A 26716-nucleotide genomic window follows, 5' to 3' on the forward strand; every position below is an offset into this window, starting at 1 on the left:
ATAGTATAGCATAGCAATGTATTCTCGGCAACTTTTTTTTTAATCATATATCGCACGACATGTTATAGCAGGGGTGGGCAAACTACGGCCCGCGGGCCACATCCGGCCCGTTGGTCTTTTTAATCCGGCCCACCGAAGATTGGTACAGAATTGCCCAAATCAAATCATATCATAATTATGACTGCATTCATTTAATAATAATAATATTACACATGAATAAAGTGTATAATTTTTTTTTTGGACCTGGCCCTGCAATGCCTGGCGCTCCACCAGGTGGCGCACTAGGCGCAGTGATACGTTGACTTGATTTTTACCTCGTTATGTAACACTTTGTAATAAAAAGTCTCGATCAAAAAACACCTCAATGTGAAATCGCACAAACTCCGCTTTAAACCGGTGAAACGAACCTCCACACTATATTTGAGTAAATAACCATTTTTTGTTGTTGTTGTTTTTAACTAAACCGCAGATGAAGGTAAAACAGATAGTTCGGCGCTCAACCGCTTAAAAAGACACACACAAAAAAATAAATAAATAAGAATTCATATTTGTTTATTCTTTTGCAAGGCATTCACATTTACCCAGAATAGGTGAACTCAAGAACACTACATCATCATTATTAATCAGATATTATAATGGGCGTCTATACCGTGTGTGCATCTTAACACACACACACACACACACACACACACACACACACACACACACACACACACACACACACACATACAGTAAAAGGACCACACGCGCACGCACGCACACACACGCACACATGCACACACAAGGCTCCGCAGAATGTCAGCTCTGTTTCCATCTAAATTACACTTTTTAATAGCTTTGGTGAAAAAAATCAGAGAAAAATAAATTTCCCAGCCAAACTCAGCATGAAAAGTGCTTTAATAAGGTCGAGAATACTCTGAATACTTTGCCAATCTTTTTAACGTATTAGTTCGTCAACAACTACTGCACCCCCTCGCCCCCCCCCCCTCCCCCGCTCTCCTCCCTCTCCAAACAAAAACAAAAACAACGTTTGACCGGCGGGGTAGTTGCAGAGCCTGTTAGCCATCGGTTCAAGCTCGCGACACGAAGCTCACAAACCGCACATCTGTAGTAAAAAAAAAAAAAGAAAAAAAAAAAAAGAAACAAAGAAGGAATAAATGGATAAAAGACTCCTTTAACGAACTTAAGTTCATATTTTGGAAGAAACCAATTTGGTAGCATGCTTTTTGAACATTCGAACCACTTGCTGCAAAGGTCGAATCTGCTCTTACAGACAGGAATAATAAATATATTTCAACTAAGAAAAGAAAAAAAAAAGAAGAAATTAAATCAGTTAGTATTAGTTATTAGTAGTAGTAGGGGAGTATATTCTACGCTGGCCTTGACGTAAAATGAAATCCTGACCGTATTTAAAGCGGGTGTCACTAAAACCGTCGCGCTCGACTGTGAACTGCAGCGAACGGGCTTCGTATCGAAGCGCAGGAAAAGCCGTTCGCCCCCGAGGGGTCCGTGTGCACAGTAGGTCAGTCAGAGTCGAACATTTGAAACGTTCAAATAAATACATCTTCTCGATTTGAGGTCAAGACAACATCCCGTTTTCACCAAAAGGAAAAAAACAACAAAAAAAAACAAACAGAAACTAAAATCCTGATTGCTGCGATACATTCTCAGATGGCGTTTGATGGGTAAAATGTCCCGCAGACGGCGTAAAGGCAGAGAGCGATGTGAAGAAAAAATAACTAAGACCTGGATGTAAAAAAATAAAAAAAATAAAACACTTCAGTCAGTTCTACGTGGTCAGAAGTTATCCGCGGTGCGTATTGCAAAACATAAATCGAGTATAAAGCAAACCGAACGAGCCAAAGTGCAACACCCATTTAAATTTAAGGCCAGATCTTTATTTTTATATATATATATACATATATATATATATATATTTTAAATAATCTAATATTCTCCTACGAGGTCAACTGAATGAGAACATCACAACTAAAACAACGTTCGTCGCTTTCTTATTAATACAAAAATCGGGGACAAACCTTCAAGTAAGCCGATCGACAATATCCATTTTCCCAAGTTATTTCAAACCCTTCTCAGATGTAGATTTGACTGTGAGCTCGGTTGGTAATTGGAGAATTTTCCGGTTAATGAGGAAAAAAATAAAAGTCAAAATAAAGTCAAAAAAACATAAAGCGCTTAATATTGAAATCATATTACAGTTCTACAACGTCTTCATTATAGCAAGCTTCGCCTCGTACCTTTGATAAATCAGTCAGAGGAGCGAGATAATAATCGTTTTTCATTGCAAACCCCCCCCCCCCCCCCCCCCAAAAAAAAACAAAAAAAAACAAACAAACAAACAAAAAAAACAAGCTTTGTCTTGGCACAGCAGGCAGCTTGCACTTTGGAACAGCAATGCTAAAACAGTTGGACATTGCACTTTATGAAGTCACCGTTGTTTGTTTTTGACACATCTTAAACAGTTTCGTTTTATGAGTTCTTCCCGAGGAGCAAAAAAAAAAAAAAAAAAACTAAAAAAAAACTTGTGATCGACTTTTTTTTTTTTTTTAAAGAAAACATGTTTTTAATAATAGATATAAATATAGAGAGAAAAAAAAAAAAAAAAAAAGGGGAAAAAAAAAAAAAAAAAATCGAACACAGCTGGAGGCCACTTGTTGCTTGTTTCTATTCTTTTGGCGAGTCGAACTGAAAGAAAGCACGGCGGTACAGCAACAACGCAACAAAACGGAGAACTGACCGGCTCCCTTAAGTCCGTTAATCCGTTACAGATTAATCCGTCGTTCCCCGCGGTATCTTGTAACCTTGCGTTCCTCGCATTTTCCGACCATCGCGAAGTGCGTCGTGGAGCGATCGGTCATCGAGGCGGAGAGCCAATACGGACGAGGGGGTTCGAATTGGTAGCGACGGAGCTTAAGGAGCCCGCGGGCCGACCGGCGTCGACCTCTCACCTCCGCACGCTCGTGGAGACCCTGCTCCGTTTGTCTTTAGGCGAGAAACTGGAATGCAGGAAAAAAAAAAAAAAGGTGTGTGGGGGGGGCGGGGGGGGGGGGGGGGGGGGAACGCACCCTAAAAGCAAAGGAAGGAAGCAGATGATGTACTTTGAATATCTGTGTGAGAGAGAGCGTCCAAAGTTAACTGAAACCAAGGCAGCGTGAGAGCAACACATAAATATCCAGCGACATTTATGCACAGAAAGAGAGAAAATAGCAAAGTTTATCTGCTCAACAGAAGGCGAAAGGAGACAAAATAATAATAATAATAATAATAATAATAATAATTAAAAAAAAAAAAAAGGGGGCAGAAAGAAGGCCGAAATAAAAAGAACAACGTGGTGATGAAAGTAAGAACGGCAAAGAAAGCCGTGGCTTCCCGAAGCCGGAGTAAGAAAAAAGGCGAGGGTGGAGGTGGACCGAGCCATCCCCAAAAAAAAAGGCATGCATGATGAACGACGCACATCCATACTGTTCGGCTTTGCCGTCCGTCACTCCGCTCACGGCGTGCGGAGCTGCCGCTGCCGCAGACACGGTGAGGGTCGGGACTGACTGCGCTGTGCGGTCGGGACCGGAGGCGGGCCGGGCCGGGCCGGGCCGAGCCGAGCCGAGCCGAGCCGAGCCGGGCCGGGCCGGGCCGGGCCGGGCCGGGCCGGGCCGGTCCGGACCTCAACTAGGCAACGATAGACGTCAACGACAAGCGATCCTGTCACGTTGTTTCCTGCCCAGGTGGTGGAGACGACCTGGGCGGGAGGGGAGGGGCGAGGTGGGGGAGCGAGGGGGGGGGGGGGGGGGGGGGCGTGTCTGGGAGGGAAGGAGGGAGGGGCGACAGGGTCTTGGATAGGGAGGGGTGAGGAGGAGGGAATAAAGAGGCGGGGCTACGGTAACTGTTCAGTGCCTTAAGGGCCCGTTGCTCTGGGTTACGGAGACGTTCACGAAGGCCGCGCGCATCACGTTGAAGGACTTGTCGGACAGGGACGCCACGTCGTCTGTCGTCATCCCCTTCGTCTCGATCTTTGGGAGGATCTTCAATCTGATGGTCCCTGCAGAGGAGCAAAAAAAAAACAAAACAAAACGTGTCAGCGAAACTTCAAGGAGCTCTTTGCATACAGATGAGGATTAGTACGACACAATGGGAAATCTCGAGGGGCAATCAAGCCGAGTTACCCGAATTGAACTGCTTTTCTTTCCGTAGGTAGAAGTTGCTGTAGGAGGAGAAAACCACGGGTATGATGGGTACCTGAAGGATAAGAGAGGAAGGAATGAAGACGGGAAAGGAGCCATTTAACCACAGACTGAATATAAACGTGGACGTAGCTTCAGGGTCTGTAAAATAAAGCCAGCGTGGAAGTGCAAAAAAAAAAAAAAAAACCGCAATACCACCGGGCGCCACTAGAGGCTTGGCTCCATAGACTCCTATTCAACTTCTCTGATCAAATTCGAAGTCGATGCGTTTTGTTTTTTTTCCCCCCACGAGTTATCTCGGTGTTGTCAGCTAAAGCGGCTCCTTTCTTATTCGTTTTCTGGCCCGTCGTTAATTCGAACGTGAGCTTCCAAAAGGCCTGCGGCGCAGTCGGGTTACGGCTGTCGGCGGGCGGGACGTGGTATCGCCTGGTTGTCAGTCAGATCGAGTCAGATCTTCCCAGCTCGTCCGAATACGGTCGCTTCCCGCTGCGGACCGCCGCGAAGTAGCAGGATGGCGCCGACCAAAACCCCGAACCCGGGGCTTCGTAACGGTCGGATTTGACACAAATATCATCACCTCTTAATTTCTGCGTAAAGAACGCAAATCGAAATGAATCCAAACTTTGCTTTTGACAGTTCTCTGAGCATGTCCGAACAGAAACGTCGACAGTCACGCTCGACTAGACCGGCATCACGCACACACACACACGCACACACACACGCACACACACACACACACACACACACACACACACACAGTCTCCGTCTCCTCCACTACGGCTAATAGAGGCCGAGCCGCTCTCGAGGCGGCCCCGAGTGGTCCTCCGACGGGACGGGCTGAGCCAAACGTGCCCCTGTCCCCCCTCCCCTCCCCCGGGGGGCTGTCCTGCTTCCACTCAATCTGGGTACAAATGGAGAGGCCCGAACTAAGCAGAGGCAGGCAGGCAAACACACACACACACACACACACACACACACACACACACACACACACACACACGAGAGAGAGAAACGGTCTCTGTTGACACAAAGAGTCTCACGTGAAATAAAAAGCCAACAGTGGAAAAAAAAAAAAACTAAAACAGAATGTAACCAGCAGACTTCAAATGAAGTCGTTTCGCTACCTCAGGCGCACACACACATGCAGAAAACACACACACACACACACACACACACACGCGTGCAGAAAACACACACACACGGCAAACCGAGCACGTCTGTTGATGTCCAAACACCGTTTGTAAAACATATAAACGGGCTCTGAACTGTGAGGCCCCCGGAGGAAACGTTAATGTGTTCCCTAACGAGGGGCAGCGGGGTTTTATTTTTGTAACGTCTCTGTTCCGGTGAAACAAACCTGATAAAAAAATCTTTGGCAGAAAGTTACAAAAATTCATGCTCGCGCACACACACGCACACACACACACACACGCCTGGGGGTGAACCAGGCTGCGGTTTCTGGCCCGGTCTCGGCCGACGATGTTTTCTTAATTCATTCCACCTGTGTGACCCCCTTCCCTCCCCCCCCCCTCCTCCCCCCCTCCCCCCCCCCTCCCCCCGTCCCACCCCCGAGTGCGCGCTACGAAACACCAGCCCCAGACCGGAGGACCTCCCGCCCGCACGCGTGCCGGGACAACGCTCGCAAACGCCCACGGCCGAGGCGCCGATCCGACCTGTCCGTGAACGCTCGTTATTTGCGGGGGCGAGTGTGGCTGAGTCACAACCTGGTCTCGCACCGTTCAAGGCCGCTGGCTCCCCCGTGTGTCTGGAAGCAGCAGCATGCCTTCCTTAAAATAAATCAAATAAATAAATAACTTTTTTCTTTTTTTTTTTTAAAAAGGACAGACCGTTTCATCACGGCCCCGTGTGACCGAACGGGATGAGGAAGCGCGCTGCAGACTTAATTCACATTGTTCGGACAGGATACGGGTCGCACATTTTCCCCTCTTCCTCGTTTGAGTAAACAGAACCCCCCCCCTCCCCCCCACACACACACACACCCCCCACACACCCCCTCTTCCAAAAAAAAAAAAAGAAAGAAGTAAAACTACTCACTTGCGCCTGCACTGCCAGGTGGAAAGCACCTTTTTTGAAGGGCAGCAGGTCGCCGCTCTGGTTCCGCGTTCCCTCCGGGAACACCCACAGACGGACCTGCGAAAGTCAGAGGGTTCAGAGAGAGGAAGCGATTTAAAAAAAAAAAAATCGTCTCGCGTCCTCCGCGAAAGACAAATAACACAACCTTGAGATATAAACGGGCGCCAAAACAAACAAACAAAACAAAACAAAACAAAAAAAAAACCAGGACTCTCGCTCGGTCCGTCGCTGTTCAATGAAGACGTATCCGTTGCTCACCTGGTCGTCCAGCATGGTTTTGGCAGCGTCGGCCATGACGTTCTTGGCGTCGCTCGTCTTCTTGCGGTTGATGAAGACGATGCCGCCCAGCCAGCAGATGAGGCCGACCGTGCCGGCGTAAATCAGCTCCTTCTTGGCGATCATCGTGCAGCGGTCCGGCAGGATCTCCATCAGACCTGAGACGAGTCAGAGGCACCGTGCACTTACACACTGCCGACACGTGTTCGCTTTCACACGCGTCTGGAAATTTTAAACGTCGTCACTCGCGTCTGCGTGAGCACGGTCCGCGACCGCGATCAACACGGGGGAATCAAACCCGTTAATAAATGAATTGGGTTTTATTCCCCCCCCCCCCCCCCCCCCCCCCCAAGTCTAAATTCTGCGTTAAAAGTGGAGGCAAAGAAAAGAGAGCGTTGCCGTCCTCGCGCTGTAATTTGAAGACGTTTGAAAACGTCCTCTTTGCCGTACGTTAAAAAAGGACGTTTCAACTCAACTTTAGTAGTAAATTCAAAAAGTGGATTTATTAGAGGTCACATTTACCCGCGAAGGGCTGTTCATCTTCTATCCCGGCAGAGAGATATAAATAGAACATTTTACAGCTGCGACGTTAAACTTTGTCGGGACTAAATTTAAAACTTGATCATCCGACAGAAAACCAAAAAGACATCAGAGAGGCGGCTTGGGGGAAAAAAAAAAAAAAAAGAAGCCTCGTCTGCAGAGCCGTGGTGAGGATGTTTTTTTTTTTTTTTAGTTCCCAGCGGTCTTACCACATCAGCTCGAGGAGCTATTAATGGCCGGGCGTAGCGGTCGGCATGGCAACCTGGACGCCGAATAAGCCCCACGCTGAGCTCTCTCGGCGCTAATTAGATACCCAGCTCTCCCCCTGCTGTCACTTCGCCGGCCCCGAGCCCGCCCTCGTCGCTCACCGCCGCTGAAAACGAATCCACAAGCGGCTTTTACCGCGTTTCTCTGCGATCTTCGGAGCCAAATCATTTTTTTTTTTTTTTTTTAAACGACTACGTCTGATGTTCGTGCGGCCGCCTGGGAGAAAAAAAAAAAAAAAAAAAAAAAAAAATCACTCTCCGTCGAGTCGAGCACTCTGGAAGCTGGAATGCAGTAATCTTACATTTGGCTCCGTTTTCTTTTTTTTTTGCACGACTTTTCTCTCACCAAACAAAGCCACTAACAACCACCTTCGGTTGTTAGTACAACATGAGACGCAACCAAAAAAAAGTCCCACGGTAGTTCCTGTTGCGCACAAAAGGAGCAGGAGGAAGTAGCGACTTTCTAAACCGAAGTGTCGCCAGCGGCATCGCTTCACCAACATCCTGAGTTTCACTCGCTTTTGAGGCCACTGCAGCCGGTCCGTTTGTAAAAAAAAAAAAATCACCGCAGACTCGAGCAGAAGGCTGTGACGCAATGAGCCGGGCGGGTTTGTTCCCCTCGCCGGATTGAAGCTCCCTGCAACTTCTCCTTTGACTTTGCCGACTCGTCTATTGAGATTTGAAAAAAAAAAAAAAAAAAAGGGGGTAAGAAGTCCTGGGCGCCGACGTGATTTTAGTCTTCTCTTGTGCCGCTTGGTGGCCGATCCGAACCAGACTCTTGACTAACGTACACGGATACCAGCCACATCGCGTTCTGTCTCCGTCACGGCCCGCCACCAACAATCCTGCGCTCTCCCATCGCAGCGACCGCGGCTTCATGCAGCAAAAATCCAAAATATAACCGTAAGCATTGACATAATTCCCCCCCCCCCCCCCCTGCTGTCAGACAAAGGGACGACCGTGACGGTTGATCACGTCAAAATAAACACACTGTCGACCGAGCGGCTGAGTCGGCGATAAAATCATGACTATGTGAAACAACAACCCCCCCCCCCCCCCCCCCCCCCCAACAACAACAAAAAAAGGGTTTTTAGACGAGAGCTGTGCAGTGAGATCAGCTTCGTTGACATTTAAGATGAGTAATGGAAGATGAAGTTCGGAGAGACAAAAAGAAAAGTTGCCTCTGCTGCTAAAAACCGCCGAATTTACTCGTATTTACGTTTGTAAAAAAAAAAAAGGAAAATGTCAGCAAAGCGGCACTGAACTGAATTATAAATGAGGCTGCTGAGGAACAAACGCTGCACCTCTGAAACTGCAACAGAGCTGCGACTGAGCCGCAACGCAGTGCAGCCAAACTTCGTACGCTGCTGCAGCAATTAGACCCTGCAGCTTCTTTATTTTTTTTTTTAACACGTGCAGGTAGACTCCTTCAACCTTAAGTACGGTTTGGTAACTTATCCTTGACTCTTTAATAAAAAAATAAAAAAAATTACAAAAATAAATAAAACGCCAGCACAAATCGTTGACACCTATGAAGTGTTTTTTTTCATTAGCTGACTTGGTGAAGATGTGGTTTTAATGCGGAGCGGGTCAGCAGGTGTGTGTGTGTGTGTGTGTGTGTGTGTGTGTGTGTGTGTGTGCGTGCGCGCGCCTACAGTAAAAAAAAACTAAAAACAGCTGGTTGTTTGTTGTCGACGAAGTGAGGCGGTGGTTTCTCGTGTCACCGTGTCAGTGAGCTCATCCGGGTCAGCAGTCGGGGGGAACTGAAAAGCGGGCCGGCGGTTCCAGCGTGAACCGGTGAACTGGACGGTATGTACAACAACGCTTCCTATATATATATGTATATATATATGTATATATATATATACATCTGATCTTGTTGGAGTCACCGAAGATAAAAAAAAAAAACATCACAGAAACAAAAACTAGTGTGAGCCAAAGCTGCCATCAGCAAAACCATCCTGCATTATTCTTCAATAATAGTTTAAATATTTCCATCTGTATTAAAAAAAAAAAAAATACAAAAATAAAGGCGACGGGCTGCGTCTCCAAAGCTCTAACATCGTTTCACGCTCACTTTTTAAATCTGAAACGACACTGAAAGTAAATGACGTATACGGGAAGAAAAAAATAAATCATAAAAAAAAAAAAGTAACGCCCAGTCACGCCTCGCGGGTCATTTAAAGTTTTCACACACAGTACTGGGCTAACAAGACGGTTTCTTTCTGCATCCTTCGCAGTTTGAACGGTGCAGCTTCACAATTCATATACAACAGATGTAGACACTCTAAAATAAAAGCTGGTAGTCAGTGCTATTATCTAATTTTAGATTTTACGTGCTGAAGTCCAGAAGCAATATATATATATATATATATATATAAAGATTCCTGTGCAAAGAGGAAGGAACCGTGCCTTAAATCTGATAGATGCAAAGTCCAGCGATTTACTGCGTGACATTACGCTGCTTTCTTTCCGCTCACTTCCTGTCTCCGCTGTAACTTTTAAATAAAGTCCAAAAAAAGAAGAAAGAAAAAAGAAGCCCATAAATAGCATATTTAAAAAAAAAAAAAAAAAAAAAAAATCTATTTTCATAAAAGTACTACGATGCTCACCCAAAACATCCAGGGAGCTCTGGTGGTTGGAGATGATGACGTAGGGGCCCTCCGTCTGCAGATGCTCCCAGCCGCTCACGTCGAATCGGAGACCCAGGAAATACTTGACGTGACGAACCAGGGACCGGATGATCCTGAGCGGAAAGAGTTAAGTTAAGGTTACCGTTTACATGCGAGGGCAGCAGGTTATGCATTATTAACCCGACCTCTGCCTCTAAAGGTCGGAGGCAACAGTGGGATGTATGAAGCCTGTTGGGCTCCAAGTTATTAAAAGTACATTGCCAACTCGAGATATTTAAAATTTGACCTTAAAACACACAAATAATCATGGGCTATATAAGAAGACTACTGAAAGATTAATAATGTTCAACATCCCGATGAGCTTTGGTTGATTCTTGGTTGGTTAAATATTTAACTATTGTAAGTAAAATGCCCAGAATGCCCTACTATCTGCCTCTAAACATTACAATTACGACACATATTTTATACCAGTGGTAACTCGCACCGCCCACGTTTTCTACAGAATTTTAAAAAAATCTATTAAAAAAAAGATAAAAAAAAAAAAAAGGTGTGAAAGTAGTAGTGAAAAGGTCAAACTTGTGTTCAACATTTGGCTTCAGTGCATTTTTATGTGGTAAAACACAATCTAAAAGTTCACTTTTTTTTTAATATATATTATAGATATAGCTGTTTCACTTCCCAACTGACTATCTGATATAAAAGTTACTTATTTACATATACTTTCATTTTATTTTATTTTTTAAAATTAACATATTTAACCTACTTTTTGCCACTATGGTATGTTGAATAAAAATGGCACATTTACTGCTGTTACCGAATAATGCCACATTACAATGTCAAACAGTTGCCTAGTTTTATAACTAAAAGACCAGAGATCAGCATACATTAGGGGTCCCATTTCAGGCAAATTTAAGTTTAATATTTTATTTTTTTTTAGCTCTGATTCGTCTTCACAAACTCCTGAGAAGAATATCCGGCCTTTTAGCTGCCAGCTGCTCAACTCCTCACCAGATAGTCGCTGCGGTTTAGAGCTCAGCTGGGAGTGTTCAGTGTGTTTATCAAAGGTTGCTTGCTGACATCTGCGGTCTTCTGCAGGTGGATGACAAGAAGAGCTGCTTGGACCTTGTAGTACATGTGCGCAGAACTAGAAAAACTAAAAGAGTGAGCTAAAAACAGGCAACAACAACAACAAAAAAAAAACGTCCGAGTTGCACGCTTGCACGTCAACTCTTGAGTTTTTTTTGTGTTTTTTTTTGCACCAGCGAACAAGTTTCAAGTTAAAACTTCCAGAACCTGACAAACACAAACACGCAGACGTTGCCTCTTTGTACACTTTCAGATGAGGATTTATCTTGTGTCACTTATAGAGCTCGACCTTTGTAGAGACAAAGAAGATAACAGTTCTGAACTTTGTCAAGATAGATTCAACGAGACCTCTGGCCCGACTTGGAAAACGTTTTAAAGTGTGCTGCCAAAGAAACAACGGGTCCATGACGAGACCCACGTCACGACATGATCACACAGCTTTCTCTCGGCCTGTGCGATCAAGGTTCAGGATTTAATCCCCTCCCATGTCAACATCTAATGACTTTCTCTCTGGCCTCCGTAAAACTTTTCAAAAGCCTGCCGTGTTCGCAGTCAACACACTTTGTCATCTCAAAGAGAAAAAGGGTTGGGCGGGAGGAATTTTTTTTTCTTGCCTTAATATCCTCCTTTAGACGACGGTGAAAGTATGTAATGTTAAACTTTTTCCTTTTCCATTAATAAAGGCACAACAGGCTACGCAACGCCTAAAGCATGAAATATAAAAAGTCGGTCACTCTTATGGGCAAGAATATTACATGATTGTTTTGTGCGAGTTTTGTTTAAGGCTGAGTGATTTATGATGCTTCTACAAACATAAACCAGCCGAAACGTTGTTTTTTGGGTTTTTTTGCAAAGAAAACAACAATATTTACTTCATAAAGCTCTAACTGGAGTGACCGTGTTCAAACTGAACAATAAAAGGTTTGTTGGTTTGTTGCTTTCGCCAACACATGAAGCAGAACCGGCTGCATCATCAAATCAAAACCCAGCTGAATACAGATTTTTACAATTGTAACTTCCTTACAGGTCCAACGTGCCGGGTTCGGCATGCTCAAATGAGGATCGAATCATTCAACGAGTGATCAAATAAATACCCCCCCCCCCCTAAAAAAAAAAGATCTTTTAACAGGGAAAGAAATCCGTACAAATCAAAATGTCTTATCAAGAGTGCCGCAGCAGACGAGCGGCAGAGTTCAACGAAAGTACAGCCATAAAGCACGTCAAAATTTCCCCATGCAAAACCGGACCACAATTTTTTGCAAAAAAAAAAACAAACAAACAAGCTGTTTTTCTCCGCGCAACACACAATGACTGGCTTCTGTGACACCACCAAACTGAGTGACCTTCCCTCTCAGAAAAGCAGACGAGCCACTCCCCGTCGTCTGTCTCAGCCTTCAGTGCCGTCATCATCACTGAATCATATACCCGCTGCAACTTCTTCTTCCTCCTTTGGTTGACCTTGTTTGTCCCGGTTTTGAGAGTACCTTCGGACCCGTCTCCTTCTAACATGAAGCGTTTTATTCATCGACCTTTACTTTATCAGAGATCTTTTAGACAGCAGTTTCAGACGTTGTTGTGATGTTTATTTTATCTGGGGAATAGATGCCTTTCGCACTCGCACTGATCTGAAATTACTTAAAAGTTTGAATCAAGTATATGAAACATGACACCTATTTGACTCTAGTGGTAAATGACGCAATGTTTTCTTAGAAATAAAAAAAAAAACACAATTTTTTTTTTTTTTTTAAAGCTATAATTCCATTAAATTTGTATAACTTCTACAACTTAACAAATTTCCTTTAACTCTGTTAACTACCGAGTCTCCAGTCGTCACGGTAATGACTGCTTAATACGAATTAGATAAATGAATGTATGGATGCACTTTGGATTGAACGTTTCACAATTTTCCAGAGCTTTGTTGGATTTGTTTTAATTTCACTGAGAGAACAGCTGAGAGAAAAAAGACAGACAAGCCACACAACGTCGAATGCGTGAAATATAAATAGACGATCACTCCCGTGGGAAAAAGGATATGTTAGTTTTGTGCGAGTGTTGTTTGGGCAGGCCTAATCATCCCGTGTTTTCGCAGAGAAGTCGAGAATATTTGCTTGATGCAGCTTTAATTGACACTAATCTGAAATTAATTAAATATTACAACAAACATTTAAAAAAATTTAAAAAAAAACTTGAAAACTTCCAGCCTGAAACGCGCAATGTATGCCGATACACAGCACACAAAACCCTTGTAAATAATACAAGGATCTAACGTTTACAGCCATCCTTTCTAAGAAAATGAAACGATCAAGTTTCCCGCTGCGGTAATTCTCCGCGGTTCTGCTAACGGTCATTATTGTTTTCAAAACAGAAAAGCCACTTAGTACATTTTGAAAGCCTTTAATTTACCCCGATACCAGATCTAATTCCCAGAGCATTAAAAAAAGACAAAAGAGGGCATTTATTGGACACAAACACCCATTTGGAAGGTCATCTGATCTGTTGTTGGCCGTTAACGAGGCAAACGGAGCTCCGCAGTTTTATACGACTTCAACCCTTTTTCTCACAACTCTCATTTGCCACAAATGGAAAAAAAAAAACCAAAAAACCCAAACATCTCTTGTGAATTTGTTTGACATGAAATAACTTCTCTTGTTTTGTTTTTAAAGTTCCTAAATTAATGTCCCATGAGACTGCAGCCTCCGGGATTTAGGAATGCTCCAGACTGACAACGTCTAGCCTCCGGGATTTAGGAATGCTCCAGACTGACAACGTCTAGCTTCATATTTAACAAAACAACGGTAGAATCGAGGGACAGATTGGAAAGTCAACAGTCCTGGAGGCTTGTTGACTTTCCAATCTCATCCCAGCTGACATCGGGTGAAGGCTGGTGCCAAAATTGTGAAAAACGTGATGCTACAGCACCTCGCAGACGGGCATCTTGAACTGTGCGCAGAATTCAGTCTGTAAAAACAGAACATATCTTGAAATACATTTAATTGATTTGTGGTTTTGGGGTAAATTTGGTACCGAGAATGGCGGCGGGTGGTAATAAACTTCGTACGTTGAATTTCGTTATGTCGTATCTGCTTTGTGCGATTGTTTACAAAGTCTTAAAGGCAAACAGAAATGCAATTTTTACTTATATGCTCCGATGTTCGATTCCAATAAATGACTCTTCTTCTTATTCATGAGGTGTAGGCATATTATTACACTATGATTAGGTTTGTACTTTAATAGCGGTAAAAAAAAAAAAAAAGAACAGAAAAAATAATAATCGTGAATCGCATTTATTTCTATTAATCATCAACTAAAAGTTAATGATCGTGACGGCCCTGGTGGGGAGTCGACACGTCAAAAAATGTAAAGCACTTTGTCCGTTAAAACAGAAAAGTGCACCTTTAAGTGACCTCCATTTCCATCAATATTTGACGGCTACTTAACTCTTGCCAGGCTTTAGTTTTCGCACCATTTGCGAGATTTGGCAATTATAATGAAATGGCATAGAAATATACAAAGCTGCCGATTTTTTTTTTTTTAATGGTAATCGAATCAGATGAATTTGATTGAAAGCCCTCTCTATTGTGCGTCATAATTAAAAGACATGAGAAACTTCTTAACTCATCGCTTGTGATTATTAGCATGTGACTCTACTCTCCGAGGCATTCGCCCGAGACTGCCGTTTCACTTCACGCTAAGCGTGCTCATGCAAGTTGGACTGGTGCAGGAAAGGGAAATAACTTTAACCTTTACACTGGACTAGTCTTCCAGTTATTTTCTCAACACAGCGGTGCAGTGACAACGCACTCAGTCTAGCGTAAAAGACACCGGTTACGCAACGTCTCAGTCGGTGTTGCTGCGATTGTAAGATTGTTCGAGGGGAATGAGTCGGAGCTCGGTTGAATTCGTTTTACGACCGATCCGCTGAGCTTTTTCCCCTCCGATTCATTTCATTACGAGACTCTGAATAAGGTCCCTTTGAACCCGCAGAGCAAAATCCACATTAAGACAAGAGCATAAATCCCAAACAACCTGACCGCTCCGATAAAAAAAGGTTAGCCTGACCTCTCAAACCGAAAAAAAAAAAGATACTGAACCAATAAACAAAGATAACTGCCGAACTCGTTCGGCTTACTCATGAAAGACGGGGACATAATCGGAGGCCCCGGAGTGACAGGTAATTAATAACTCATTCAGCAGACGCGAAAATGAAGCGGCTTTAAAAAAAAAAAGTCAGTCGTCCCCGCGGTCCGAGTGACAGCATTACCGCAAGCGGACAGATATCGGCACTGGTCTCCCGCCGATGTTAGAAACCATCACGCGGGACGGAGCCTGAGCTCGGGCAATTGCGAGTGAGAAAACCGAGCCTCGGTCCTTCGCCTGTTGTCGTGAGATCCTACCAGCAAGAAGGGATTCATGGAAATGGTAAACGGCCCCGCGCTTGCGTGGCGCTTCATCGCGGTTTTTCCACTCACCCGCTAAATGAGGCCGAGCTGCCACCGACTCGGGCTTCAGCGTCTCGCCCGAGGACGCTCGGGCATGTGGACAGGAGGAGCCGCGGGGGAACCGCCAACCTTCCCGGTTAGTGGGCAGCCCAACTCTACCATCTGAGCCACAGTCCCCCCCCCCCCCTTGGAAAATGCAAGCACACAACATTAACAGCAACTCGAGTTCACTGTGTTAAACATCCAAGTCCTCCAAGTCAGCTGCCAACCCCCAGGATTAAAAGGCCTTTGTGCGACAGCAAACGTCTGCGACAAGACTCTTCTGTCTTGAACAATCACAGCGCTCTTCCTGCCAGGGCTGGCTGGCGTGTAAACAAACAACAACAACAAAAAAAACCTGCATCCAAAAAACAACAACACTATTCACTTCGCTCCCTGTACGAGGTCTGGACCCCCCCCCCTCCCCGATTCAGCCGCTTTGTCACAGTCAACAGGTCCAGATAACCTTTTGAGCTGACAGAAAGGCACACTGGCGCAACACGACACCGTCAGAGGCTTACACGACTACGGGACGGTTATTCCTAGAGCGCCGAGGAGGCGGCGGCGGGCCGGTCCGGGCCCCGGCCCCCGGGCCCCGGGCCCGTTGTAACTGACAGGGCTGGTGTCAGCAGATCCGGGGGCCAAGCGAGGCGGCACACGCGGATGGGCCTCGTAACTATTCAGTAACCCGACTCTAATCAGGGAGAACTCGCCATCTGGCATCCGTCTCTTCCGAGGTAATTACTGGAATGCAGTCATCCGTGTGCAGCGATCCATCCTCGCCGACTCGATTCAACCGCCACAACAACAAACATCCTCCCCCCCACTCCTCGACTCCGAAGGTGGACGACGTTTCAATCCCGACTGGTGTCGGTTGACGGGGTTCGGCGGGTTTCTTCCGGCGGTACAGTTGAGGGGCGTCATTTCCAAAAGAGCCCACATCCACACCTTCAGCGTGGCAATAATGGGGGGGGGGGGGGGGGGGGGGGGGGGGGGGGGGGGTATTAGTAGGATTTATAACGTGTCGGCCCCACATATGCATGTAAATTGAAGAGGAAGCTGTAATCCGCAGCACTTATCTGCAGCCTCAAGAACTGAGTCAACCATTTACACATTTCAACCAATAAATACAAAAAAAATGATTAAAGACAGGATTTATTGCAGAGTTGCATATTTAAGAGTGCACATGTGGAGCTTAACCCGGCAACTCAGTGGCTATTAAGTCAGCTCAAAATTGTTAAAATTATTTAGTTAACTTCATTTCTACACTTTCTTTAAAATAAATAATAATAATAATAATAATAATTAAAAAAATAAATAAATCAGTAGCTCTGATTCCAGAAGCAGCAAAATAATGAAATTCACCTCCTGTTATTTCGCCTTCAGGCATTTGACTGGATCCAGCAGAGGTGTTTTGAAGAAAATACGGTCAAACTTTTAATTCCCTTTTAATTAGGATTGTTTTGTTTTGCCCGCGTAACGCTGCGCGTCAGGGTTAGCATCAGCTAACACGTTCCAGCTGCCAATGTGTCAGAGGGACGGGGAGGGAGGGGAAGCTAACGGTAGCATACGTATGATTAAAAAAAAAAAAAAAAAAAAAACCGCAGGCGTTATAATTTGTTTTTCCACATTTTTTTTTTTTTTTGGGGGAGAAAATCTGGCCGATTAGCGTCAGCGTCGCTCCTCGCTCCCCTCGACGGGAATGTTTTAACGCGTCAACAACGCTTAGCCGGCGAGAGCTAACGCGAGCTAACGCTGGCTTTAGCTGTCAAAAAGCGGCAACCCCCCCCCCCCCCCTCTCACCCCGCGGAGCTCCGTTTATTTACGCAAACAAAAAAAACAAACAAAAACAACAACAACAACAAAAAAAAACTCACCTCATGTTTTCAACGTCTCTGCCCCCGCTCTTCAGCACGCACAGCGGGATCGCGAGCAGGGCCAGCGCCATCATCCAGGCCACGTAGAAGCACTTTTTGAAATAGAAAACAAACGTGCTGCTGGTCCACATCAGGAGCGGAAACAGCAGCAGCGGCGCCGCCGCCATCCACAGCGCATCCATGGCGAAACCGGCTCGGAGGGGACGCGCGACGAGAGCGGAGGGAGGAGGAGGAGGGGAGGAAGGAGGAGGAGGGGAGGATGGATGGAGGGGGGAGAGGAGGAAGAGAGGGAGCCGCTAAACGCGCTTTCAGCCAGCTACGGTTGCAAGATAGAGAGAGAGAGAGAGAGACACCCCGACGCACATGTACACGGCTCCCCCCAGGACACCCCGGCGAAGGCAGCGCTGGACTCCGGCCGCCTCGAAATGAACATGAACGCGTCGCTTCATCTGTTGCTAAACACATGAGGTGGAGTCAAAGCGTCATCGGTTGTGTGTGTGTGTGTGTTTTTTTTTCTGTTTCCGGTCCGCTCGGCGTCATATTTCACGACACCGAGCTTGCGCGTTTTTCTTGACGGTACACGAGCGTTGCAGGGCCCGCGTGACATTTATTTACATTAGAGTTGGGTGTTAAATTAATTTGCATCAGTCGTGTTTATTCTGTCATTTGTTAGGTTAGGTTAGGTAGTTACTTTGTTAATCCCCGAGGGGACTTTTTTTTTTTTTTTTTTTTCGCAACAGCAGCATACAGGAAGCAATAAAATAATAAATAGAATAGAAAAGCAATAAAATAGCGGTATAAAATATAAAATGCACAGTATATACAGTACAGTATATATCTATATATATTATATACAAACAACCAAGAAACACAGTCAACAGTGTTATTTAACAGTGTTGTACCTGTATATGCTGCTGTAGAGAAAAAAAAAAACTCCCCCTTGCAGGATTAAGAAAGTATCTTAATCTATCTATTCTCTCTCGCACCTCATGCAGGATATCTTTTTTTTTTTTTTTTTTTTTTTTTTTCATTTGGTGTGGCTAAACATCCACATCTCATCCTGCTTTCATGGGGCCTACGTGGATTCACTCTCTCCACAGGGTTATCCTTAGACTCGAGACCAGTTTGACAGCAGATTACAGCCCAACATGTGTAATTGGATTAGTAGTGATAATCCAATCCTTGGCTATAATCTGACACTGTCCAGCGGCCCTGACTATGAAGTTTCAGCCATGTCGAAGAGCTCTGCTTGACATGATTTGGAAGATTAGGATCAATCAGTCATTAATCCTGATTTAATATGTGCAGTGATCCTAAGCATTGGCTGACTCCAAACTTGGCATCATTCAGTGTACTTGCTCGGGAGCGGGTAGCGAGGCTGTCAAATTTCCACTTTGAAAGATGCGCGGAGGCAAAGCATAAAATTGAATAATGTATGAGGATATGAAAAACAGTGTGATGGGGACAAATATTCTGAATAAAGTCATTATTTTTTTTTAGTAATATTTATGTAGAATCAGATACATTTTGTTGTTGGGAATACAGAGAGGTAGAAAACTCAGATATTTTGGGATGGACACGGTTCCATTTTTTAAAATGTTGTTTAATTCAACCCCTATAAATGATTTAAACTGGTTTGCATTTCAGGTATTTAATAGCCTCAAGAAGTTGAATCTGGAATGCAACAGCTTTGGCTCGTAAAAAAACCGCCTGCACGGAAAGTTTGCTTTTAAACTGGTTGGGGCAGGATGGTGTTTCAAAATGCAGTTTAAATCAACAAACCTGAGCCACAGGTGACATGTTATGGTATTTCCTCCAGGTTCAGTACACACAGTGGATAGTCTGATTCATTTAGTGAATATGTGGCGCTCCATCAGATAGATAATATCTACACACATTTATATAAAACGGCTCACATTTGCAATGGTTGATGTTACTGCAACCTATGGTAGAAAATAAAACATTATCTTATATAAGATGGAGAGTTAGTAAGGTCTCATGCGCTGTTTACTTTGTGTCCTGACAGGATGTGTTACATTATTAAAGGCAGAAACTTGTCACGCTCAGTTATCAAAGCTCGATCTAAGTGTGTTTGTGTTACTGTTAGATATATGGGTGTGTGCATGTAATAACACTGTATTTGTAGTTGTGGTATCATTTTACATATCTTTGTGGCAAATTAAGGGAACACTACATTTACTTGGTGTTTTATTCTGTGTTCAGAATTCTGTATTAATGTGAATTTTTGATGATTTGAATACATTTACCTGGTGATGCAGCAACAAAAGTTGGCTGGTCCGCAGGAATTTAAATGAAGCTGACAGATTGATAAAAAAAAATTAAAAAAAAAACTCTGAAGCTACACAAAGTAAACAAGGTGAAAGGGAGTCTGCACTCCTTAGTGGGAAACTGTCAAGTCTAAGTGAGCGATGGGACCACTCCGAAGGAAAGGATCCAGATCTTGGAGGATAGATTGAGAGTTTGGGGTCACTTCCAAGATCTCTGTTGGCTCTGAACACTAAAACTCCTCCATCTGGACAGTGTAAAAAAACTTCACAGAAGTTGCCGCTCCATGCCCTTGTTGGGAACTGCTGAGAAACCTTGAGAGGAGTGACTTGAGAGAAACAATTCGATGAATGTGGTTTGTTGTGACTGGATAGCTCTGTGTGATCCGCAGTTAAAGCTAAACATCCAGTTGAAACAAAGGGGTTTTTAAAAGGGGTGATGGTTGGAGACGGATGATCTACAGGCTGATATGATGTAAAGCACCCGACTTTCCTTTTGTTAATTTGATTCAATTAGTCGGATTTTGTGCATACAGATCGGTGTCTGTCAATGGAACGAAAGGGCCTTGTGCACTCTCTAGTGGCAAATCCAAACAGTATCTAGGGGGATGTCGTCAATACATTAGATTACCTTGTCTTCTCATTAAAGGCACAATGATCTGAACAGCTGCCCTCGCACACCAATGACACATTGAATATCCCCTACAGGCATGTTTTTAAATGTATATAAACTACTTAACTTTGAATAATAAGCCACGTCTGATATAGTTTTAAATAAATAAATGGATAAATTATCTTCTAAAAAATAAAACCCATTAAAAGACATCCACCTCTTCTCAGTTAAAAATGATTTGTGATGTCACAAATAAAGCTCGTAGGCCCGCCCGTTCAAGTACGATTTTCAAAGAACTCAGAGAAACTTTCCCCCATGCAGAAGATAAATATGAAAACAAGTCTATGCTTTTGAACTTCACACATACATCATTCTGCACACAGAAGCTCAAACATTCAAATGTTTGTAGTGAGAAGAAAAATACATTTTTGGGTGGAGAGAAACTTTAAAACGTTCTTGATCCATTACACTGAATATAATAATCAACACTATTTTAAATTTATTGTTGTAAATAAAGACATTGTTGTGTTGTGATGCAGGTTGTGCATGTGGAAATGATGGAAAGATTATTTTATATGATGGAAAGATTATTTTGTTTTTTTCCTTTTTATGTACATGTTATGTTATACTTTGCATAAACAGGAGGGATATGATGGAAAGGAAAGATTTGTCTCTTCCTCTTGTTTGCATTGTGGCTTTGCATTGTTTTCTGTCTCATTTGCAAGTGATTCTTTCCGCATCTAATTGACGACTCCCCTGTGTCCTTATCTTGTGACCTACAACCAACTCTGTATTACCATACATACAGGTACAAAGGGAATGGGGGGTGACTGTCAACTGTTTGTCAAGCTGACCTACGGAGGAAGGAAGGCCCCTTCTTTGCTGGACACCTCTCTTTGATGGTGCATGTATGTGTTCCTTCTTGCAAGAATAAATGTCCGATGTGTTTGATTTTGAACCAAGCCTCTTGAGTAATTTTTCCAACAGGAAAATTTCCAGTACACAACAGCAATATACCAAACAAAACTCAAGTAGGGAGACATTACTCATCAGTATCTCTGAAGACTTTTTTTTTTTTTATTTTATTTTTTTTATAATATACTATGTGTAAACAAATGGCTGCTCTTAAAAAAAAAAATAATCTCAAATGCAATTGTGTAAGGTAAGAAGCATGCATACCGTGAAACGTTTGAATGATTTTGACAGAGCAGCCCTAATTAAACTACATTTCAACATAATCACTGGCTAAATGTCAAGAGCCACATAAAGACGATTACAAGATCAGCCTCCTATGGTTTTTAAAACAGCAAGAATTAAAAGGGATTTCTGTGTAAACAAGACATTGTTTTCAGCTGGCTGAACTGTCGTAATGATGTCATCACAGGTCTCGGTAAAAATTCAATCAGACAGCTGCAGCCGATGCAGAGTGCTGCTGCCGCGAAGGCTTCACTAACACCGAGAAATTGGAGCACATTACACCAGTTCTTAAATTACAATCACTGGCTTCCTGTGTGTCAAAGGATTGATTATTAAATCTTATTACTCTTGTATAAAGCCCTGAATGATCTTGGGCCCGAATACATCTCTGATTTACTGAAGCACACTGACTTCTCAGGGTCAGCCAAGCAAGGTGAAAGCTTTTTAGTTCCAGTGCTTTTTAAATTGTCTTTTAAATGCAATTTTAATTTTCTCTGAATGACTCTTTTTTTTTTTTTTCCAACTATTTCTATATAGTACTAAAGTAAAGTACTATGAATTGTCTTGTGTCTGAATGGCACAAACTTACTTTGCATTAGATTTCTGTAAAATCCTAATATAATGGCATAGGTGTGTGTTAAAATTGCTGCCCTGTTTTTTGTCTCATTGAAACTCTCACAATTCCCGGTTGTGTGTCACATGCTCTATAAGTTAATAATGATAGCTACGTCTAAGCGTGATGAGCCCTGCTTCTTTTTTCTTTTTTGAATTTAATGAAATGCTCTTTCTTCCCAGTGGCGTCTCTCGCTAGTTTCTACCACTAGATGGCAGTGTTGTTGTTGTGATACAGTCCATACCATTGAACTGAATTGGTCTTCATCATTAAAGGGATCATCACTGTAAAAAATACCACCATAATTATGTGATAATAATGATAGATAGTCACGATGACCGCTATCAGTGTCTGATTTGGTGAATGTCTAATGTTTGGATGACATGCTGTTAATACAAGCCAAACTAAAAATGCAGGTGTCTCACTAAATGTGCTTCTTTCACTGCAAACATTTGACTTAGTTGGAAAAGCACAGGTTTTACCAAATAAGTACATTGGTACTATATCTGCAATTGGTAATAATAACTAGTCAGTAAAGCATGTCAATGTAGCAGAGAGAGTCATGTCAAGTTGCCCTCTGTGAAAAAGCCACAAAAATATACGCTAATCTGCCAAAACATTAAAACCACAGGAGAAGCATCAAGTTTAATACAACAGTCCATCAATAAATCCTCCTTTTATAAGGGTCATAATGTTTAGTTGGTATTCAATCTGACTGAGAGATGTGTTGATTTATGTAAATATCATTTGAAGAACTGTACTTTGTGGTGCTGTTGACATGCACTGGAGAGGTGTTCATAATACTTTGTCCCTCCTATTTAAATGAATTTGGTTTGTCAAAATATTAGGAACACCACCACCACCACAACAACAACAACAACAACAGCAGCAACAACAACAACAACAACCGACAGTCGCTCAAGATGCAGGGACGCCTTGCATGCTGAGATTTTGACAAAGTCAGGAAATCCATGATCAATATGAAACAAGAAGAAGCAACTCTGATACTGGGGGTAATGAACGACTTGGAAACCTGTTGCAAGCCTGAAATCTATTCTGAAGATGATGGCAGCGATAAATTGACCCTCAATGATGTTCCATAAAGAGTTACAGCACATAACTGGTCACAATTACCTTCACTGACAATTAATAACTGTATGCAAACCCTGAACGCCCGCTGCGGCACAATGATTTGCATAAATTCCCAGTGAAGCAAATAGATTAACAGAAAAACCGAGCCATATCACACTCGAACTGCCCTCCTATTCCTAGATTCTTGGTGACGGAAAGCTTCTACAAACACATTCAACGCAACATCCTGTGTGCAGAGTGGAAACTTGCAGTTCCTGTGGGGTGAATATTGAGTAAATCCAGGATGGGTGTTGCCACGCATGATAAACGTGTTTTTAAAAAAAAAAAAAAAAAAAAAAAAAAAAAAATTATTTGTTTTAATCATAGACTGATAGAAAGACAGACAAAAAGGGCAGAAAGAGAAAGCGTTACGGGTCGGCTGCCCAGAGGTTGAAACCCTCTGGGGGTATTTCAATGAAACATCTGCCATGGGTGGGTGACCTTTCTGAACCTCCCACCAACACCCCCCCCCCCCCCGCGTTCCTCCCGCATTCATTTCAAATCGGAGCTTCTCGCCGGCTCAGTCGCACAGAGGAGAGATCGTGGCACAGCAGAGATATTAGTCTTTATAGGAGAACCCTGCAGTGACACCCCCCCCCCCCCACCGAGCTTCTTCTCTTTTTTTTTTTTTTTTTTTTTGTGCTTGCCTGTGCGCGCGCACAGAAGAGCAGCTGTCATTGGGTCGAAAGCGGGTGCCCGAGCGCGCTCTGCCTATAGCGAGACTATCCTGTTTGAAGATTATGCAGCAGCAGCAGCAGCAGCAGCAGCTCCTGGCCATCTTGTATCAGACAGGATGAGACTCTGAAAAAATAAATAATAACTACGAGCTCAGGAGTAGGTTGTTGTTGGTTTTTTTTTTTTTTTTTTTTTTCCTTTTTTTTTTTTTTTTACGGCGAATATAACAACATAAAAAAAAAAAACAACAACAAAAAAAAACGTCTGTCGTCCGCGCGCGTGTGCTGGAAACACCTCAGTTGTGGATTATTCCGAGGACATCGTACTGGAACCATGAGCTGGGGGTCAGAGCTATGGGTAAGTCTCAGCGTGCACTTTGCGTGTTTTTTCGCTTATTAACGCGCCCGTGGGGATATAACGGTCTTCCGATCGCGTAAACATGTCCACGACGAATGCGCAAAGGTTCAAAGGTTTTTGTTGCCGCTAAAACGGCGTTTCGTCTGCGCCTCTGCGTGGATGTGTCCAGCCCGTGGTGACATTAGCTAACGGTGGGTGTGTGTGTGTGTGGGGGGGGGGGGGGGGGAAGGAAGAGGGGGCTTCATTTGTAGCGGTGATCGCTGACGATTATGAATTTTGGCTTTAATGTGTCACGATGGTTGTTAGCGAGGAAGGGTGTGTGAGCGAGAAGAAGATTTTTTTTTTTTTTTTTTTTTTTCCCCCAGCTAACATGAGCTCACCGTCCATTTTAGTTTATATTTCAAACCACGCTTTGCACACACCCCCTCACAATATCTGGAACAGAGCAAAAATACCCCGATTCCAGCAAGCTGCTTTACTGGAGGTGGTGGTGGTGGTGGTGGTGTTGGTGTGACCGCGTTGCAGTGGCACTTGTTCTCCGTTACCATGTGCCAAACGTGGAACAGGCAGGTACATTTCACGGGCTGTGTTACCACAGGAAGTGCTTCTCTCATTTATAACTTGCACGCAAGAAGGGCACTAAAGCACTGCTGGAGTTTTTTTTTTTTTTTTTTTTAACCGCTTAATTCACTAATTATTGCACTTAAATAACACTTAACGCTGATTTCAGTCCAGATTTCTAATCATAATAAGGACGCATCTTGAAATGAACGCCCCCAAATTACATGTAGAAATCTCAGGCTTTGATTTTACCGTTAATTTACCACAAAAAAAAAAAAAAAAAAAAAAAAAAAATATATATATATATATATTTTTTTTTTTTATTCCATCATCCTCCACGGTTAAAACCAAATCCCGGTGGATACAGGGTGACCTTATATCTTATTCGTGGCAAAGTGGGTTCATCGAGCTCCACGAAAACCTCCGCGAGCAGCAGCAGAAGACAAAGTAGAAGCCCGGTTGACCTCACTATAATAAATTCCTCCACCATGATGTCACCTTTCATCCCGCAGAAATTTGACTTTCGAAGCGTTTTCCAGCCAGCTGGTCGCTCGCCCTTCATCAGGGGCGGCCGCCGCATCACAAGGTGCTCGCACTTGAAGGGGCAGGCGTGTAAATTGGGGGGGGGGGGGGACGCAGTAATGCAGATTACAGGACTGGCTCTCTGAAACTATTTTTACCGGCTTGGTAATAAGCTGTTGTGGCCGGTGGAATTCCTGACTGTCAGGGTTTTTGTTTCAGCGACTCGTGTTGTCGTTTTGTTGTGGAAATGATCTGCGAAGGCAGTCCTTCCTTGCTGTCTGCGCCGACCGACCGACTTCCTGGCAGAGAGGTGCCGGCTTGTTTTGTCGCAGGATTATCATCGCACATGTTGAGTAAATGGCGGTGTGTTTTCAGTGTGTCAGCGCAAACATGCATTAGTGCGGGCTCGCAAGTTGCTGCAGGGAGTTGGCATTTGAAGGGTCAGGTTATATTGACATAGACTCCAATTGCACCTCTTTTCACGTCGACATTTATGACAACAGCTTTTTTTTTTTTTTTTTTTTTACTTGTGCTCGATTTCACAAATGTCTTTGCTCAATTTTCATCTGAAGGCCACGGATTCTTCACAACACCCAATTAGATAACTTCCTTTAAGATGCAATGTGAAGCAAATTTTGCTCTGACACAAGCAGGCTCTTTTTCTTCTTTTTTTTTTAACCGACCCAGTAGCAAAGGGGTCTGGAGGTAGTTAAATGAGTGATGTGTTTTCCTTTCTAGAAAATAAGGGATGGGAGGGGGGTGGTAACTCCACTGAATTCTCCGGTAATTTACCTGGTCCAAAGTTCACAAAGAAAACCAGCCAGCAGCCCACATTCTTCGCATTTTCCCCCGTGTTGTCACACTATTTTTTTTACTTTTCTCCTGCAATGCCTGACCGAGAAACACTGTTGCCCAGGTAGTCATGCAAAGCCAGCGTAGCCGTGAGGTACTTCGCAGGCTTTCATGTGTACTTTTGAGTCTGGAAAAGGTTTGCAAGTTTTTTTAAACAGCGACTGAGCTTTTGCAGAGAATAATGTATTACAACCAGATGCTATGTTTTTTTTTTTTTTTTCCCTTACTGGACTGAATGGAATCCAGACACTTGTTTCTTTAATCTTGGTCTCTATGCTATAGGAAAGCAGTCCGCGACACTCTACAGGTGGTTGTTGCCACTGGAGAAAAACACACAGCTTGTTGTTGTGTGTTGTTGTCTAGAAACCAGATCAAACAGCAGAACGCAGAGGGAAGTCGCCACTGCTGCATGCAGCAGCTACCACACTTTTATGTAGAACAAGCCCAGGATGTTGAGGGTTAGT

The 26716-nt window shown here is 43.7% G+C and overlaps 1 protein-coding gene across 1 annotated transcript; it reads right to left on the reverse strand.

Moving 5' to 3' along the window:
- Positions 1 to 531: 531 nt before the first annotated feature.
- Positions 532 to 18335, reverse strand: agpat2 (1-acylglycerol-3-phosphate O-acyltransferase 2 (lysophosphatidic acid acyltransferase, beta)). Its single transcript, XM_069168533.1, has 6 exons — positions 17447 to 18335; positions 9985 to 10118; positions 6549 to 6724; positions 6252 to 6347; positions 4179 to 4251; positions 532 to 4054 (listed from the first exon to the last, which is right to left on the reverse strand). The coding sequence occupies exons 1-6, from the start codon at positions 17626 to 17628 to the stop codon at positions 3903 to 3905; spliced, it is 813 nt and encodes a 270-aa protein (XP_069024634.1). The 5' UTR covers positions 17629 to 18335; the 3' UTR covers positions 532 to 3902.
- Positions 18336 to 26716: the final 8381 nt, after the last annotated feature.

Source organism: Embiotoca jacksoni, unplaced genomic scaffold (genome assembly GCF_022577435.1).
Source record: "Embiotoca jacksoni isolate LCO1_2020_lvr unplaced genomic scaffold, fEmbJac1.0.p SCAF_10, whole genome shotgun sequence".
Lineage (NCBI taxonomy): Eukaryota > Metazoa > Chordata > Actinopteri > Embiotocidae > Embiotoca > Embiotoca jacksoni.

Excerpts from the sequence above, each read along its gene's own strand:
- agpat2 (XM_069168533.1), bottom strand. The coding sequence starts at position 17,628 with ATGGATGCGCTGTGGATGGCGGCGGCGCCGCTGCTGCTGTTTCCGCTC. Across the intron at positions 6,725-9,984 it reads GAGCTCCCTGGATGTTTTGG|GTCTGATGGAGATCCTGCCG; the intron begins GTGAGCATCGTA and ends GACTCGTCTCAG. Across the intron at positions 4,055-4,178 it reads AGAAAAGCAGTTCAATTCGG|GGACCATCAGATTGAAGATC; the intron begins GTAACTCGGCTT and ends GCTCCTCTGCAG.